At 43.7% G+C, this 16681-nt stretch overlaps 1 protein-coding gene across 3 annotated transcripts in view; it reads left to right on the top strand.

Annotated features, from left to right (window-relative positions):
• Window positions 1–16681, top strand: part of ralgapa2 (Ral GTPase activating protein catalytic subunit alpha 2) — an 85100-nt gene that overhangs the window by 19491 nt on the left and 48928 nt on the right. Inside the window, exons 4-25 of one of the 3 annotated variants that reach the window (XM_068721463.1) lie at window positions 592–649; window positions 2221–2264; window positions 2378–2558; window positions 2771–2886; window positions 3624–3762; window positions 4340–4548; window positions 4894–5133; window positions 5360–5542; window positions 6742–6876; window positions 6999–7147; window positions 7250–7361; window positions 7693–7930; window positions 8886–9065; window positions 11484–11630; window positions 12037–12159; window positions 12949–13034; window positions 13137–13227; window positions 13469–13642; window positions 14321–14503; window positions 15299–15492; window positions 15800–15898; window positions 16333–16488. In XM_068721463.1, coding sequence (XP_068577564.1) covers window positions 592–649; window positions 2221–2264; window positions 2378–2558; window positions 2771–2886; window positions 3624–3762; window positions 4340–4548; window positions 4894–5133; window positions 5360–5542; window positions 6742–6876; window positions 6999–7147; window positions 7250–7361; window positions 7693–7930; window positions 8886–9065; window positions 11484–11630; window positions 12037–12159; window positions 12949–13034; window positions 13137–13227; window positions 13469–13642; window positions 14321–14503; window positions 15299–15492; window positions 15800–15898; window positions 16333–16488 — 3237 coding nt within the window. The remainder of the gene's footprint in view (window positions 1–591; window positions 650–2220; window positions 2265–2377; window positions 2559–2770; window positions 2887–3623; window positions 3763–4339; window positions 4549–4893; window positions 5134–5359; window positions 5543–6741; window positions 6877–6998; window positions 7148–7249; window positions 7362–7692; window positions 7931–8885; window positions 9066–11483; window positions 11631–12036; window positions 12160–12948; window positions 13035–13136; window positions 13228–13468; window positions 13643–14320; window positions 14504–15298; window positions 15493–15799; window positions 15899–16332; window positions 16489–16681) is intronic. The other 2 variants (XM_068721464.1, XM_068721466.1) reach the window with 2 other exon arrangements.

Raw genomic sequence — 16681 nt, 5'->3', positions numbered from 1 at the left:
CTATTAAGTACGCATCTGCCCAGCCCCCCCCCCCCCTTCCTCTCCTCTCCTCTCCTCTCTCCTGAGGGACCCAGTTAACCTGTCGCTGCATTCAAGAATAATGATAGGCTGCTGAAAGGTTAGAGCTCTCTAATTGAGTTGTAAAGCGGTTGTTGGCGAGGTGATGACATTTCTCAGTGCCATCCTGTGTCGCGGGGATCTGCAGACATGCAAGGCCAAGTGGAGGGAAAGGGCAAGGACACGGCATTCCTTAAGTGTAGGCTTCTTTGGCAGAACAGTGCCACTTACCAAAACTAAGTCAGTTGGGGTTTCCTCCCTTATTTAGGATCAAATGAAGAACATACGGCCGCAAACAACAATTGTTTCCAATATTGTGTCATTGTTTTCTTGATTTATCGATTCGTTGTTTGGTCTATGAAATGACAACAGTCCAAAACCCAAAGATATAAAATGTTCCATCTCATAAGAAAACCAGAACATATTTAAATGTGTTCTTCAGAATGGAAAAAGGCCTTACTCTGTGACCTAATGCAGACATTATGCTGAAATGTGCCAAACTCTAATCATAACCTTTTCTATTTTTTCCATCAGAAAATTCTTCAACATCTGCCTGAGAAAATCTACAACCGATGGCAGTTTCACAGTATAGGTATGTTGTTGTTGTTTTTTTATACGTTGAATGCTTAGTGTTGTCTCTCTGTTACAGTTGACAGGTAGTTATATACTGTATATGCGTCTTTCTGCTCATTCCTCTGTAAAGATACACTTTAGGACAAAAAAATGGTCACCACAACCATGCCTAAGCCTTTCATAATGAAGAGAAAATAATTAGTCTTAGAAGGGGATGCAAATGGGAAAATGCAAATGAGCTCCTAATTTGAAATGCAAATAAGTAATTGAATTATGCTGCCTTGATTTCAGTCCCACACACAAAAAAGAAAGAAAAACCTCTTGCAAGAAGCGATAACCCCAATTATAACTGTTGTGTGTCAGCCGTTGGCAGGTAACAGTGTAGGTCTAGATCACTGTCGGAGATTGGCCTTCCCCTCAGGCTTCCAATTGCAAATATCATCAAGACTCATCTGGGGTTGGATGCTCCAGACAAATTCACCACTTTGTCAGTCATTGGACAACAAACCACCGCAGGCTTAAGGCTGCCTCTTGGCTTTTTCTTGAACTCACATTGAATGTTCTTTGGCGCTCATCAGTTCACATGTCACTGGTCAAGATGCGGTGCTTTCACTGTCTACTTCTATTTTGAAGAATACGCGGTGGTGGCTGGGTAGCTTCTTGCCATATCTGAGTTTTAATTGAACTGATCTATTTATTTCACATCTTTTTTTCTTTTATTTTTTTTACACATTCTAAAGGCTGTTTGAATTGCTGAAAGCATTTTAGTGCCCTGGGACAAATTCCTTGTGGTGGGTCAGGAAACTCAGGAATGACATTAATGACTTGTAGTGCTTTTGTCCTTTTTAGCTGAGGATTGCAAGGTCACAGACATTTGACACAGACCATTAGTAGCCGGGGAAAATCCTCACACCTATTATCGTCCTTTGTCGGCTAACTTCTAATTCCTTCTCTCCTGAGCCCAACACCTTCTGAAAGGTTCTCTGTATGGGTCCAACATAGCAATGTTATTGATTGAACCTGATGAGAGGAGAACAATGAAAGCACCAGACAAACACACTCATAAACTCCACCACATTCTTCTTAAATAACTCAGCCTCCTTCTCCTTCATCTTCTTCTCATCCTCCTCCTCCTCCTCCTCACCTCTGGAGTAGCTCATTGAGCCCTAACACAATCCCAGTATTATCCACAATCTTCAATGTAAAATACCTATTCAAGAACTAGCGAAAATGTCCTCATATAAACAGATGTTGTCTGCAGGCTGTCAAGAGCATGTCCTAACTCTCACGCACACACACACACACACACACACACACACACACAGACCTCTTCCGCTCAATGTATTCAGCAATCCGAGCAATGTCTCATTTGATTACAGTGGAACCAGATTGCCTTCATGAATGCATGTCACTGCCAACTGATGTTAATTTCCATCAGGAAAAAGTGAAGCCTAGCCGCTCTCCCCACTAGTTTGTGAGAAGCAGCCATTAATTAAGGTCAATTTGCCTCAGTGGAGATGACAAGCGGGTTCCTTTCCGCCTGTCGTGTAGCAGACTTCTGTTGAATATTTGGATTTTTCTTCCTTCCAGGTTCCATACTGAAAAAACTTCTACACACTGGAAATTCATTCAAGGTAAGTGCCGTTTTTCATCGTGATCATTGCCACAAATCTTCCAGCCTCGTGACTCACTACAGCACTACTCCTTTGTGTGTCCGTTAATGCGTCCCGATCTCCTCCACATCTAGATCCGATGTGAAGGGATCCGTCTCTTCCTGCTGTGGCTGCAGGCCCTGAGGGACAACTGCGCTGAGGAGCAGTTCCTTATCTTTGCCTGTCTGGTGCCGGGATTCCCTGCTGTGCCCTCCTCCAGAGGGCCCTGCACCCTCGACACCATCATCTACAACCCCTTCTCCAACCCCCCTGATGGTGAATATGAATGTCTCTACACGTGTGATGCTTTTATTATTGACATAGACTCTGAGACATGTGTCGTGATGAGTGCGATCACCGAGGTCATCTGTCACAAACTGAAACTGATATTGAATTGTGTAGGTTCCTCTTTTTTTTTTTTTGTGGGGAACTCTCGCTTTCCTACACTTAACTTAACTCGGCTCTTTTGTATCCGTCGATCTGAGCAGCCAAGGTGGTGCCTGAGGAGATTACCCCGCTGGTTCCAGCTGTGGTCGGAGAAAAGGTTGCAGATGACCAGACCTGTTACATCCTCGAAACCCTGCTCAAGTACATGGTCATCCAGGTAATAACTGATTATGCTAGGAAGAGACTACACAACTGTTTTTTTGCCAGAATATCAGCTTCAGAGTGGCGGTCATAACTTAGATCTCAAGTCTGAACTGAATCCTTTGTTAGTAGGGGGTGACATGCGGTGGCACAGGTGATATTGTAGTGAAGGGTTGCATGTAAGACGGAGGAACAACTGTTCCCAGCTGACCTTGGGCGTGGGCGGAGAGTTGGCACACTTGAGATAAATGAATCCATCCTTTTTAACAGTTTAAATTTGACCCTGGTTGGAGGGGTCTCCTAAAACGTTCCCAGCGAGACTGTACTTGAAAAGAAAATCAATCTGGACAAATAATCTAAATCATGGCAGGAATGCATCACCTGTGTGTGTGTGTGTGTGTGTGTGTGTGTGTGTGTGTGTGTGTGTGTGTGTGTGTGTGTGTGTGTGTGTGTGTGTGTGTGTTTTCACGGGCATGGTGTGGATGTGAGTGCTCTGGTAGTTTGTAATCCTTTTCTTGTACAACAGTGAGATGACAAACTAAATACAATATCAGTAGGCGAGTTAAGTTTGAGCGAGTTTGTTTTGTGTGAAGCTAACCCGAACCGTTTTCCCATTTCAATGGTGCGCTGTTTGTTAGAGGAACCTTCAAAGTATTGTGTTGCAAACAGTATGCTGTCGCTTTGTGAGCGATGCCGGAACCATCTCCTCTCCCTGAAGCCTGACCTTGTCTGCCTTTGTGCTCTGTTTGCCAGGCATCCAGTTTAGAATGGCGCAACAAAGAGAACCAGGACACAGGCTTTAGGTTTCTCTTCAGCCTGTTCAAGAAGTACTACCTTCCACACCTCTTCCCCTCCTTCACCAAGCTTACAAATCTCTACAAGCCTTTATTAGGTAAGCTGACATGCTGTGTTTTTAGTATACTGTATATACAAAAATGCACTGTTATGAAACCCCAAGTTGATCTTCTCGGCTCCTTGAATTCAAGTGCTGAGCGGAGGCTTTTCAGTTAGTAATTAAATTGTGGGTGTTAAAAAATTACAATAAAAATGTAATTAAACTAAATAAACAAATCCTTTTTTGAGACAGAGCATGTTGTGTGATGTGTGCTGTTGTGACTCCAAAACATGATTCTAAACCTGATAAAACGGAAATGTATAACAAGTGAGCAGTATGGATAAATATCATGCCGCTTGTTCATTTCCAGAGGTATATCCACATTATTATATTAATATAATAAATACTATTCTGCTTGTTTGAGACTTGATGGTTGATTGAACAAATTTAGATGCAGCTGGAAACTGGAAGAACCTTCACAGCCAGACATCTGGTGTTGACGTTTAATCTCTCTCTCTTTGTCTTTTTTTTCCTCGCTCTTCTCCTATTGTCCTTTTCTCTTTTTTTTTTCTTTTTTTTACCCTCCCTCTGTCACCATCGTTCACTCTTCATCCCGCTTATATTGCTCAATTAGACCTCCCCCACCACAGACCAAAACCCTTGTATGTGCCAGTGACGCGGAACAACGAGAGCACCTTCTGCACCAGGGACCAGTACCTGGCACCCCGTGTGGCCTTCATCACCTGGCTGGTCACCTTCTTCCTGGAGAAGAAGTACATCAGCAGTGCTGCTGCGGCGCAGAGCGCCAAGAACGGCACCGAGGTCATTCCCAAACTCATCCAGGTGAGCGGGAGAGTACCATTCTGTTGATTCCTCATGCTGTCACTGAGGATGGAGGAGGAGGGCTGTTATGGAAACCTCTGAGCTGTATCTGTATGAAGACTCCCTAGAGTCACAGTAATCACGGGGAGAGACGGAGGGGAATTAAATGCAACATTTACATTATTATGATTGCACGGAGGTGAGAATCATTTTACAGTAATGACCAGTACACTGGCTCATTCCCCATAAAAAATGACCATAAATCACGACTGAGGAATTTCCAGTCCATGAGACTCTAGGGCCCAATTATTTAACTGTGCAGAGGCAGCCCTGCAGCATGTTTCACCGTGTCTCTGTGGTGCCCAGACTGTCACTGCAGGCAGTAGCAGCCAGGAGAAGGAGAAGGCATCAGATGGGGATACGAACGGGCCAGCGGGGGAGCCGGAGAAGAGCCACTCCAACAGCAGCACGCTGTCCGATCGCCGGCACAGCGATTCCAGTTTGTGTAGCATTGAGGAGGAGCACCGCTATGTCTATGACATGGTGCACGCCATCCTGCTGTCCACCAGAGACAATGTGAATTTTGTCAACGAGGTCTTCCACCAGGTACAGTGGGGTCACCAAGCAATACGTCTTTATTTGATGTTGTAAAAATAAATTACATTGCAGGTGTAGTTTTCATTCTAGGTCACGAGTAGAATGCCGTCTGGATGGTGTCTCTGTGATATCGCGTACTATGTTGCCCTCTGCTGGCCGTTTGTAAACATAGCTTAAAGATGCCTCCTATGACCAGACTGCCTTTTAAAGCCATTCACGTGTTCTTCCTCATTAGGCCTTCCTGCTGCCGTCTTGCGAGGCATCGGCAACCAGGAAGGTGATCAAAGTGTACAGGAAGTGGATCCTGCTGGACAAGCCCGGCTTTATGACAGAGCCTGAGAAAACCGCCCAGGAAGATGAGGTTGATGACCGCTCTGAACAGACACTCAGCACCGAGATTAACAGCATGCAAGTACAGGTAAAACCTCAGATACAGACAGCCAATTCAAATACATGTTACTATAGCATACATGGATACAACTCTTGTAATTGGTTATTGGCAAAGAAATGATTACAGATTGCAAAAGAACACATTTTAGTTGCTCCAATTTAAACTAAAACAGCTAATTTGCAGTTTTGGAATATATTTTGGATGTATTTAATTATTAAATTGTTTGTGAGTGACATACTCACCGTTACACAGTGGTGGGTAGAGTACTGGAAATCTTTACTCAAGTATAAGTACAGTTATTCCCTTAAGAATTCTGAAGGTAAAGTGAAAATTACCATTTGACAAACCTAAATTATCTAAAGTAAAAATATATGTGCACCATTTTGCAGCATGGTTAACTCTAGTGAATGCACTTTGTTTTGCACATTGATTATCTCTAATTTAGCCATTTCTGTTTAATACAATTATTTTACTTTTTATATCAATATGAAGGTATCAATAAGATCACTTTTAAATATCGTAGCCAATTACACCGCTTCAAAATGAAGGCTGTTGCATATGATTTGCCTTGCACACAATATGGTTATTCCTAAAACATATATGAACATAATCTTGACAATGTGAAAGTTGACTGGTGAATGAAGTAGGGTAAGCCTTATATATAGAGGGAGACCTGTGCTTCATGCATGAAGCTCAACAGAACTGTTGTATCTTTACATTATTTCCTGAATAAATAACAACTTGTAGCTCACAAAGTGAAAGCCAAGATCCGTATCAGTGGCAACATTCTATTTAATTAATTCACCAACGGGCGTTGATATAAAACAAATGAATGAAAGCTAATTTCCATCCAGGGAAAGCCAAGAACAGGTTTCTGTTAATAAAGCTAATTGGCTTCCAGGAGCAGAGTGTGACGTTTACATCAGTTAAACAATCAAACTTTAAATTGAAAAGGTATTTGCCTGATTTTCTTAATTTTTCCATTCGCCCAATTTATTAATATCTGGCCCAAGCGCATGTCTCTTTTTGCTGCAAGGAAGACCAGTTAAAGTTCTCCTGCATAACCGCAAGCACACAGCTTGGATGACAGCTGTGACAGTGTAGCAAAATGCATAGCAGATAACATGTTTAACCTTAAACAGGCACGCTCTATAGTACCTGTCTTAATTCATATCTTAGCTTTAATCTGCTGACCAATTGACTGGCCTGCCTTTTCTTCTACCAAGGCGGTAGAGACTCACGGCCACAGACGTACGTCCAGCTGGGGGAGGACTTACTCGTTCAGCAGCGCCATCAGTCGGGGCTTTCTCACCGAGGGGCAGAACAGGGACGTCAAGGCTGGTATCCAGCCCACACTACAGGTCTGTCTTCATAGGATCCTGAGATCACAGCATGTCATGATTAGAATCAGTCTTACCTACTTTGCCTCTGTGTCTCGCTGTTTGCTCAACCTCACCGTGTCTTCATGCACCCATCGGTGTAGGTGTTCCTGACCAACTCCTCCAACGTTTTCATGCTGGAGCCATGCCAAGATGTAGCTAAACTCCTGGATAACCAGGTGGAGGTGTGCAAGGGTGTTCTCAGCATCTACCGGCACATGATCATGGAGCACACGATGAATACACAGACATGGTCAGTGAGACATTCAGATCCACATTGAACAGTTATTCCTTCGTGATCCTTGAATCTGATTTCTTATCTGGACTTCGAATTTCCTCTTTGTGTGTTCTGCAGGGAGCAGATGCTGCAAGTACTGCTGAGGATCACGGAGGCAGTGATGAAGAGGCCACAGGAAAACCAAAGAAAAGACAACTTCGCTGAAAGCTTAGCGTCTATACTTTTTAGGGTACGTCTACGGGTGCTTAGTTTTACATTAACTGGTACACAGGGTGTTGGATACGTCATTATAGTACACTGTAATTGCAGAACATTAAATGGACATAATTCGGTGCATTTTTCTTAATGAGTAGCCCCGATGATGTGTTGCTCGGGAACCTATCTTGGTGTGTATATCTTGGGTGGATTGGTTGTTGACAAAAAGCCAAAGAGACACTATACCAAATTAGATGCATCAGTATGAGAATTCTGCTGTCGCATCTTATCAGGGCCTGGAAATCAGAGCTGCAAGCCTGTCTGTCAATGCCAATTCATCTTTCCTCGTCTCGTCTCACATGCAGACCATCATTGTGGCGTGGGTGCGAGCCAACCTGTGCGTGTTCATCTCCCGGGAGCTGTGGGACGAGCTGCTGGCAGTGCTGTCCTCTCTTACCTGCTGGGAGGAGCTGGTGACAGAGTGGGCCAGCATCATGGACTCGCTGACGGCTGTGCTGGCACGCTCCGTTTACGGCCTGGACATGGCCAACCTGCCTCTGGACAAACTCAGCGAACAGAAGGAGAAGAAGCAGAGAGGACGTGGTGAGGGGGAGAAATGGGAAATGGGAAACGGAATGGCTAGAATTTGGGTGAAAAAAGTTTTTAAATGATCTTTTGGGATGATGAGTCTGGTTACTTGAGAGTTTAGCCGGTTTTCTTCCTGTTGGTTGTGTACGTTTCTTTCACTTTGATACGAAAAAGTAATTCCTGTTGTTCAGTGACTCGGTGTTCTAAAACAACTTGAGAAAGTCGAAAGGGGATGTATATTTTTACAAAATAACAATTGTGAAGCTTAAATATTTAAGTCAACCTACATTGCATTTATCCTCGCTTGTGTTAGATTTGGCTCAGATTTTTGTGTAAAACATTTTCTGCATTGATGTTCAACAAATAACTCGTACATCATAATCTCTTCCTCAAAGTTGATTGATTAGTCAATTACCAGAGTGATAACAATTTGATCAGTGAATAGTTCAATCTGGCTTAAAAAGAAGCAGAACATTCTCTTTTCTCCAGCTTTATGAATTTGAAGATATGTGGAATATTGTTCTTTTTTTGTCATTGTACCGTGAATAACCTTTTATGTAAAACTGCCATCCATCAGTGTGTCCTGCTGTCTGCAAGAGTGTCTTTTCTGATACAACCACAGGTGGCCGCCAAAGTCCTAAATGTTCAATTACTACATATCGGAGCTTTAAGTGTGACAATGAGCTCGTTCTAGTTCAGATAATACCCACACTATACATGCAAGTTTAAGGAAATGGACAAACAGACATTGATGTTGACAGCCACTACAGCAGTGGGCGGTTATGGTCTAATATACCATTACCACAACTGTCCTTGTTGAGACACTGTAATGCTGAAAGCCACAGGTAATTGTCTTGCATGCCAGTAGAGGATGCTGGTTCTAAATCTAATCATGAAGTTGATTGTTAGTAAAAACTGTACACTGACACCTCAGTATTAGCACTAATACGTGTTGTTCTCTGCGTGGCAGGTGTGATCCAGGACTCTCAGAAGGCAGCGGCGGTGGCGCGTTCCTTCTCACTGAGTTGGAGGAACCAAGGGGAGCAGGGCGGGCAAGGAGTTCAGGAGCCCATGAGGATTCGCTCGGCCACTACGTCAGGAGCTCCTGGTGTCGAGAAAGCCCGCAACAACGTCCGACAGAAGGCCTCCGGTAAGTACTTGTGATGTCTGCAATAGCATTATTGTTGTATTAGTTGCGTATCACTATACCATCAAAGCAGCAACGCTTTAAGACGTACGTAAGTATGATTCTATATCCATACTGTATAAATCCTCTGGCTTTATGTGGGCCAACAACACCGTGCTGATAAGCCTCCGGAGCACAGCGTCACACCACAGGGTTTTATCAGACGTATTGACGGCGTGTGAAAGCCTTCAGACAGCTCCATGTGTACGCTGGCCCAGGTGTCGTTGAAAGGCCCAACAGCGAAGACAAAGAGGCCGGCAGGTGGCCCCCATTGTTCCCCCTCACATGTCACTGGCCTATGTCAACATGTTTCCATGTCAGCTCGATTGCAGGCATACAGCACAATCTCCACCCCCCCCCCAGCCCTGACAGCATGTCAAAGGCCAGCTTTGGACACTCATTGTCATTACCTCATTTCAGACACCACAAACACCCCTTATCTGATGGGAATGTGGCAGGCTAATTAGAAGTTGAGCTGGAAGGCAGTAGAACAGTAAACTAGCTGCAGTGCCTGTCTTGCTTGTCTTAATTTTGTCTAGACAGAATCTTAATGTGGAGGATAAAAGACAGATAGGATGCCTTTTTACTTTCCTGGCCTTCCGCCTCCCCAATTACCACGACGTCCTAAAATGACGAGCTTGTTGAGCTAGGAGCAGATGTATTTGTGCCTGAAAGATGAAGTCTTAGAAGGTGTGTGTGTGTGTGTGTGTGTGTGTGTGTGTGTGTGTGTGTTTGTGTGTACTGACGCATCTATTATGCGTCTCATGTGCATGTTTATGCACCTATTCAGTTAGTCTTGTTTATTTGTATCTGCGTGCAAGCAGAGATGGACATTAAACGCCGCCGCTTCAAATTCCCTTCCCTTTCTTTGGCCTAATTGGATTTCTCCCACATTGATCTTCAAAGGCCCGACAGCCCTCCTCCCCACTCCTCAAGAGAGGGCCCACACATCAATTGCACAGCAGTTTTTGATAGTTTCATTAAGGGTGTAATTAATGCTCATTAATATGCATAAATGGGAAGCAGTAGCGGGCTGTAGCAGAGACGATGTATCTCTCTTACTGAAAGGCGTAATTAAAGTGTGAATAGAACCGTCCTCTTCCGTTGCTCTCTTTTAGATTAGGCCTGAAGTGCTACCCAGACACAATGTCAATGCCTCAGCATTGACGACTGTCAAAACTTGACTGTACTTCTGCATGCAAAGACAAAGATTTGGTCTTGATAATGGAGAAAAGGGCTGGATATTTTATTATGGTTCTCATTAAAAGGACAGTTCCCTGCCAAATCCATTATTCCTAGTTTTTCCTCTTACCTGTAGTGCTTTTTATTAATCTGGATGGTTTTGGTGTGAGTTGTAGAGTGTTGAAGGTAGAGATGTCTGCCTTCTCTCCGGTAGAATAGAACTAGTTACTCCAGATAATCCACCGACTTCTTTGTGAGCAGTCTCATATAGGAACTATTTTCCTTCTACCAAACTACACCCGCCAACCGTATCACAGCGCAGACGGAAGCGTGCATCTCTACTCAATGCTGCTCGCTTACCTAGCACCACTGAGCTGGTTGTTTTAACATCGTAGTGACAACACAAAGTCATCCCAAGCAAAAGGAGTGAATACACTATTCATGTATCTAATGTGTATTTGTATAGGGACTAGTATGTAGCTCAAACCAATACCACACACACCACAACATTGACAACCTGAGCTAATTTGCAAACCAAAGTAATACACAGCATGTGTACCTTGACGCAGGGTTTTTGGTTGATTACTAAAACAGAATGTGATACTTTTAAGTTATGTCAGTAGTTCAAATGTAAGCGTTTGATTAAAGCTAGGTCTGGTAATCTTGAGAAACCAGCAAGAGTACATTAGAGTTTAAAAATGTCATTTCCAATCTGAAAGTAGCTCGCAGCATTGGCTCCAGAAGTCACTCAATCTAGTAAGAATGGCGCCTAGTCGCCAACACTGACCCGTTCCTTTAGGCCTCCCTCTGAAGCCACTCCCCCCCCAAAAAATGTAAACTGAACATAAACAACGACCATGGCTGTTAATTAAAAAAATGACCAACCTATCTTTAATGTTGGCCTATTTTTTCTTTGTTACTGTTTTATTTTTGGGTATTTTAGTCTAAATCTTATTTTCAATTCATTCCTCAAATCCTTTTCAACGAACACTTCTAACTTACCAAGCTCTGGTTCTGCTGTGCTATTTACTCTGCTCTCCTGATCGGGATGTTTTTGCTAATTGAAGCACTTTTATAGCGCTCTCCTCTTGTTATGCTGTAACTGAATTATGTCTCCTTCCCTTTACCTCTTTTCTGTTTCCACTGTCTTTCTTCTTCTTCTTCTTCTTCTTCCTCTTCTTTCTTTTTCCCTGATGGAAGCGAAGCGAAGCCAGTCCATCAGCAACTGTGTTCATCTATACGAGGCTTTGCCCAATGCTAAAAGCGTTCCTATGCTGCTCCACACTGTGAGCTCTTTCTTGCCTGGTATCTCTTCTGGTAACTCTGCTTGCTCTCACAGACTCTCAGGTAAAGTGTGTTCTGGGAGCCGCATGTGTTTGTGTGTTTGTGTGTTTGTGACCTCGGCCCTGCCTTCCCATCCATCTGTCACTGTCTGTTATATGCTGTCAGTGTCTGTGGTGACGGTATCTGGAGCAGAGAGCTTTATGTTTTTACAGGAACTTCAGACTGTCTTGTGCTTACTTATTGAAAAAACCATCTCTAGCGCAGATGTGTACAATGTGTAGTAATACAGTCTATAACAAGAGTATGTGTGCATCACCTCTGCATGTGTGCATGTCCTCACTTCTCTCCAATGTTCTGATGACTGCGTCAACTCCCTAAAGACCACAAATGAGATTTCTCAGTGTGTTAACATTTGAGGGTTTGTGCTTTGGCCTGACTATTCTCTGCCTTCTTTTCTCCCGCCTGTCAGATGTGGAGGAGTGTCAGCTGTCAGAATGTGGGGGAGAGGAGGAGCTGGGAGGCGGGGATAGCCCTCTGCCACGTAGCAGCAGCACCTCCGACATCACCCAACAGCTGTCTGACACTTTACCAGGTACATGCGAACACATGGCTTCATCTTTCACCTCTGATCGCGACAGAAATAACACCCTTGGCCTCACATTATTAATATTAGATTTAGTTGCGCTACATGTAAGCCATTGGTTAGCTCTATGAAGGGAAAAGTAATATACCAGTTGAGTTGCAATTGTATTAATTATACAGCATTTACAATTTAATTCGATTCAATAACATAAACAAATACTTGTCGAGCCTTTTTGTCATTTGGTCGGATATCAGGGATGTGTAGGCCGTAGTTAGTGGTGATGAATTAGTATTAGATTGCGGCCTAGAATCCTTTGATGGATACATATATATACATATACATATTGTGCATTTTTAAATATATGGTGAGCTGTGACATGAGTCATATGGATGTCTGCATCTTGTTCTTAGAGTGACCAGTAATATCTTTACCACCTGTAGATGTAGATATAGGTGCCTGAGCTAAAGAACAGGTGGGGCAGCTCCACCCCTGCTGTTAGACTTTGGAGAGCTAATGTGTGTTTTTTTTTTTTGCATCCTCACTTTTTTTGATTATTTACTTATATTATTATTACTTTATTTAGCAGAGACAATGCTCATTGATTAACTGAAAAACAGAATTGTGAATGAGCCAGCTAAACCTTGAAGACTCATTTTCTATTGGCCTTGGCCAGATGTTAAAAAAATACCACATTTCTGCCTATTAAATTAAACTCAGGGCAAAAGGGTAGTAGTAAAACGATGAACCTTTTTGAACCTCATTTTCTGCTTTCTTATAATATTCCCTGTTGCACTTCAGCCCAGAAGAGAGAGCACTCCCCTACCTCCTGTGGCTCTGATAGCAGGACATCTGAGGGGAGGAGAGAGAACAGCGAGCCACCAGTGGTGAGAAGAATCATCTTGCACGATTGTATAATGTCGTAAGTAATGAAACTAGATTTTTCCATTCAAGCATCTCTTCTCTAATATTTGTCTCTGTGTTCCAAGATTCACATCCGGCGGAGCAGCAGTCCCACTGAAACCGAGTGCAATGCTGAGGGACACACAAACTACCCGCGACCCAAGCTCAGAGAGAAAAGTTAGAGATTACTCCACAATTTGTTTTCTTTGAAATGATCAGCACTGTCATTTCTGTGTAGCTCTGTTTTTTTTAATTTACATATTCTGCACCGGTTAGATCAAACAAGTATCAAACTCTTTGCCTGGATTAATAGTTAAGTCCTTACACAACCAGTACCTTTTTAATCTCATACCTCTCTGTATTTAACTTCTTACACTTTTTAACTCCTTCATCCACCTCATTCACCCGCCCTGCCTAGGTGAGAGTATAAGCAGCGAGACATCCAACGGCTACCTCAATGAAGCTGAGGTTACCTGGCAGGCCTTTGATGAGGAAGCTGACACTCAGTCCACACAGTCGGCCCACATGGACGTGACTACCGACCCCCAGAGCCAGGGGAGTCTGCTGCTCAGCCACAATGAGGCTCTGGCAGGTATTGGAACTGATACAAACTCACCTGCAGCACCTAAAACAGATCTCAACCCTCTATTTATGTCAATGTAAGACAGGCATCTTTCAGGGTACATAGGCTGACCCCGAGTTTAAAATAGGACTACTGCGCTGTGATCAGGAGCAGAATACTCCTGATCACAGCGCAGTAAGTTGGGAAGCAAGTTTGGCAAGGTGTGTCCCATCTAGCCAGGGTATTGGTGCCTCCAATTACCTCACTCCTGATGGATTAGTCATAGCCAGGTAGAGTGACCCGGTAAGGCAACTTGATCAGCTTGTCAGTATCTGCTGCAGCAGCTTTTGTCATCCGCTGGGCCGTTACAAAAGGTTGAGAACCCCTGTGCTGCAGTTCCTCTTTTAAAGCTGATGACATTATGTGTGCTGATGCAGTGTGGAGTTGTGCGAAGGGAAAGTGACCTGTGGTCTACGTCGCTATACGTTTTCATAGGAAAATACTCCTGATCCTTCTGCTTTAACGCTTCAGCTTTTAGTTTGCCCCCCCCCCGATTGTAGTTGCCCCTCTGCCCCTCCCACCCTTGCACGTGAACTTCTGTCTGTGTTGTCCTACATTGTGATCATCATGAAGCTGTCACTCTTCCTTTGTCCTTGTGCTCCCATCCTCAAACCCGATTTTATCCCTCCCCCTCCTTGTCGTTTTTAGGTCCCGAGTGTGCCCTCCCTCCCCACTCTGCACCCCCGTCCTACCACCACCACCACAACCACAACCACTACCCCCAGAACCCGCCCGCCTCACCAGCCCTGCTGGTGCACACAGAGTGCCCGCGGGACTGCCCCCTGGACGACACCATGCATCAGTCTGTCTTACACATGCCACACCACTTGGGTACTGCTCCCTAGCTGCTACTCATCATATAGACCAAAGAGTCCTCAATTACCACCGACTCTCCACACTCTACATGTATCCACCTTACCTTGACTTCTTTTGTTGCATTACACTATCCATGTTTTGGTTTTTTTGTTCCCGCTCAATTACTTGATTAAAGGCATACATTTTTTTTTTGGTCCTCTTTGCATTTTGCTCAAAGAGCGGAGCATTCTTTCATTTAATACTCACCTCAGATCTTTTAAACACACATTTATTTTTTGGTGTCTTTTCCTGCCCTTTACTCCCCTTCACTCCCCATCGTTCTTCTGATGCCCACTAGGTGGCACTGTCCTCCCAAAATTCAGCCTGTTCATTTGGATGGTGCATGTGACTGGTGCCGGTTTCCCAAAAGTGTTTCATTGCTTTGATCAGTTTCCGTTGGCAAAGAACTGAGTGCTTGGATGCATTTGGGAAAATGCACAGATGGATTTGGTAAACAACTGCTCAAACACTGACGGAGTCGCTTTATTTGTCTTTCAAGTCTCTAAATTTAAAATGCTTTTACAAAAGGTGTTCTGCATTTGTTGACTGAATCCCATACTCTTTATGAAATTAAATTTGATTCATTCTGTATTAGGTACCGGCAGCTACATTAAAAGGTGTTAACAAATAATTGATTCTCTAACCCAAACCATCTCATTCTCTCTCTCTCTCTCTCTCTCTCTCTCTCTCTCTCTCTCTCTCTCTCTCTCTCTCTCTCTCTCTCTCTCTCTCTCTCTCTCTCTCTCTCTCTCTCTCTCTCTCACCATGCAGACAGTAGTGAGTGTCTGGCTGATGATGTCAGCATAATTGCGGGCGGGACCTTGACTGGTTGGCATGCTGATTCGGCCTTCGTCCTGTGGAGGAGAATTTTGGGTATCCTGGGAGATGTCAACAGTATCCGCTGTCCAAAAATCCATGCCAAGGTCTTCTACTGTCTTTATGAGCTCTGGCACAAGCTGGCCAAGGTAAGGTGGAGAGGCCAAAAACATTATCTCAAATGAGAAAAATATATACTCACTCTTGCAAAGAGATAGTTGATAGTGCACTATGACTATAAAATTACTGATTAAAGGGCTTTTTGCAGATCAGGGGTGTTTTGAGGATTTACTTGTGTTTATGGAATAGGGCCTGTTTATTTTAGTTAACATTATTTTAAATAAATGGATATGGCTTTTTATATATTATTCATATAAACCTTGTTTTATACTTTCTCACACAACGATTATTCACGATGGTTACGTTTATTGACCAAAAGTGAACGTGTGCTTCCAGATCCGGGACAATCTCGGGATCAGTGTGGACAACCTGTCTTCTCCTCCTCAGCCCGCCTTCATCCCACCTCTTCGAATGCTGGCCTCCTGGCTCTTTAGGGTATGAACAACACGTATTGTAGGCACAGCAGACAACATCCAGAAAACAACAATAATGTCACAATACTTCTGTCAACATCTACAGAAGGTTTTAATATAGCCAGATCCAGACTGTCAGGTCTGGATCTGTTGTAAACAATAGTTGGTAGGTGTTTCCCTGGGAGAATCCCCTAATGCTCAGGAAGCAATTTGATTACAATTGCAGCATTAGCAACAAGTAATACAAATGGACTGAATGTTTAACTTAAGCAGCAACAGACGGCTTAACACAACACACAATAAATAATTCTTATCGTACTGTTTCAGCAAAAACATAAAAACAAGAATGTTGCACATTAACGTCAAAGTGATTCTAGTGGTGACGGGTGTAATAGATGTTAAACACGTCCCAAGTCTTCACCGCCTCATAATAATAGTGACACCTCCCCCCCACAGGCCACCATGTTGCCAGCTGAGTACAAGGCTGGCAAGCTGCAGGCCTACAAGCTGATCTGTGAGATGATGACCAGGCACCAGGACGTGCTCCCCAACAGTGATTTCTTGGTGCACCTCTACCACATCATGCACAAGGGCATCACCAGCGACGACCAGGTACATCCAGCAGGTGGCACCGAATGTATGGCTGCCAGTTGTGCTTTTATTCACCATTAGATGGCGCACCAGTCTAACACATGGCCCTGTTTCAATACTAAGAAATATGGTTTGTAGATGCCAATTTGCCGTCTAATTTTTCTTGCGTTATGTGACTCAGTGATTCCTGTTAGTTGTTGATGTTGATATGTGT

This window comes from Cebidichthys violaceus, unplaced genomic scaffold, assembly GCF_023349555.1.
Source record: "Cebidichthys violaceus isolate CVI_PGR_0920_01 unplaced genomic scaffold, fCebVio1.0.p SCAF_28, whole genome shotgun sequence".
Taxonomy (NCBI): domain Eukaryota; kingdom Metazoa; phylum Chordata; class Actinopteri; order Perciformes; family Stichaeidae; genus Cebidichthys; species Cebidichthys violaceus.
This window is presented reverse-complemented; position numbering and strand designations above follow the sequence as displayed.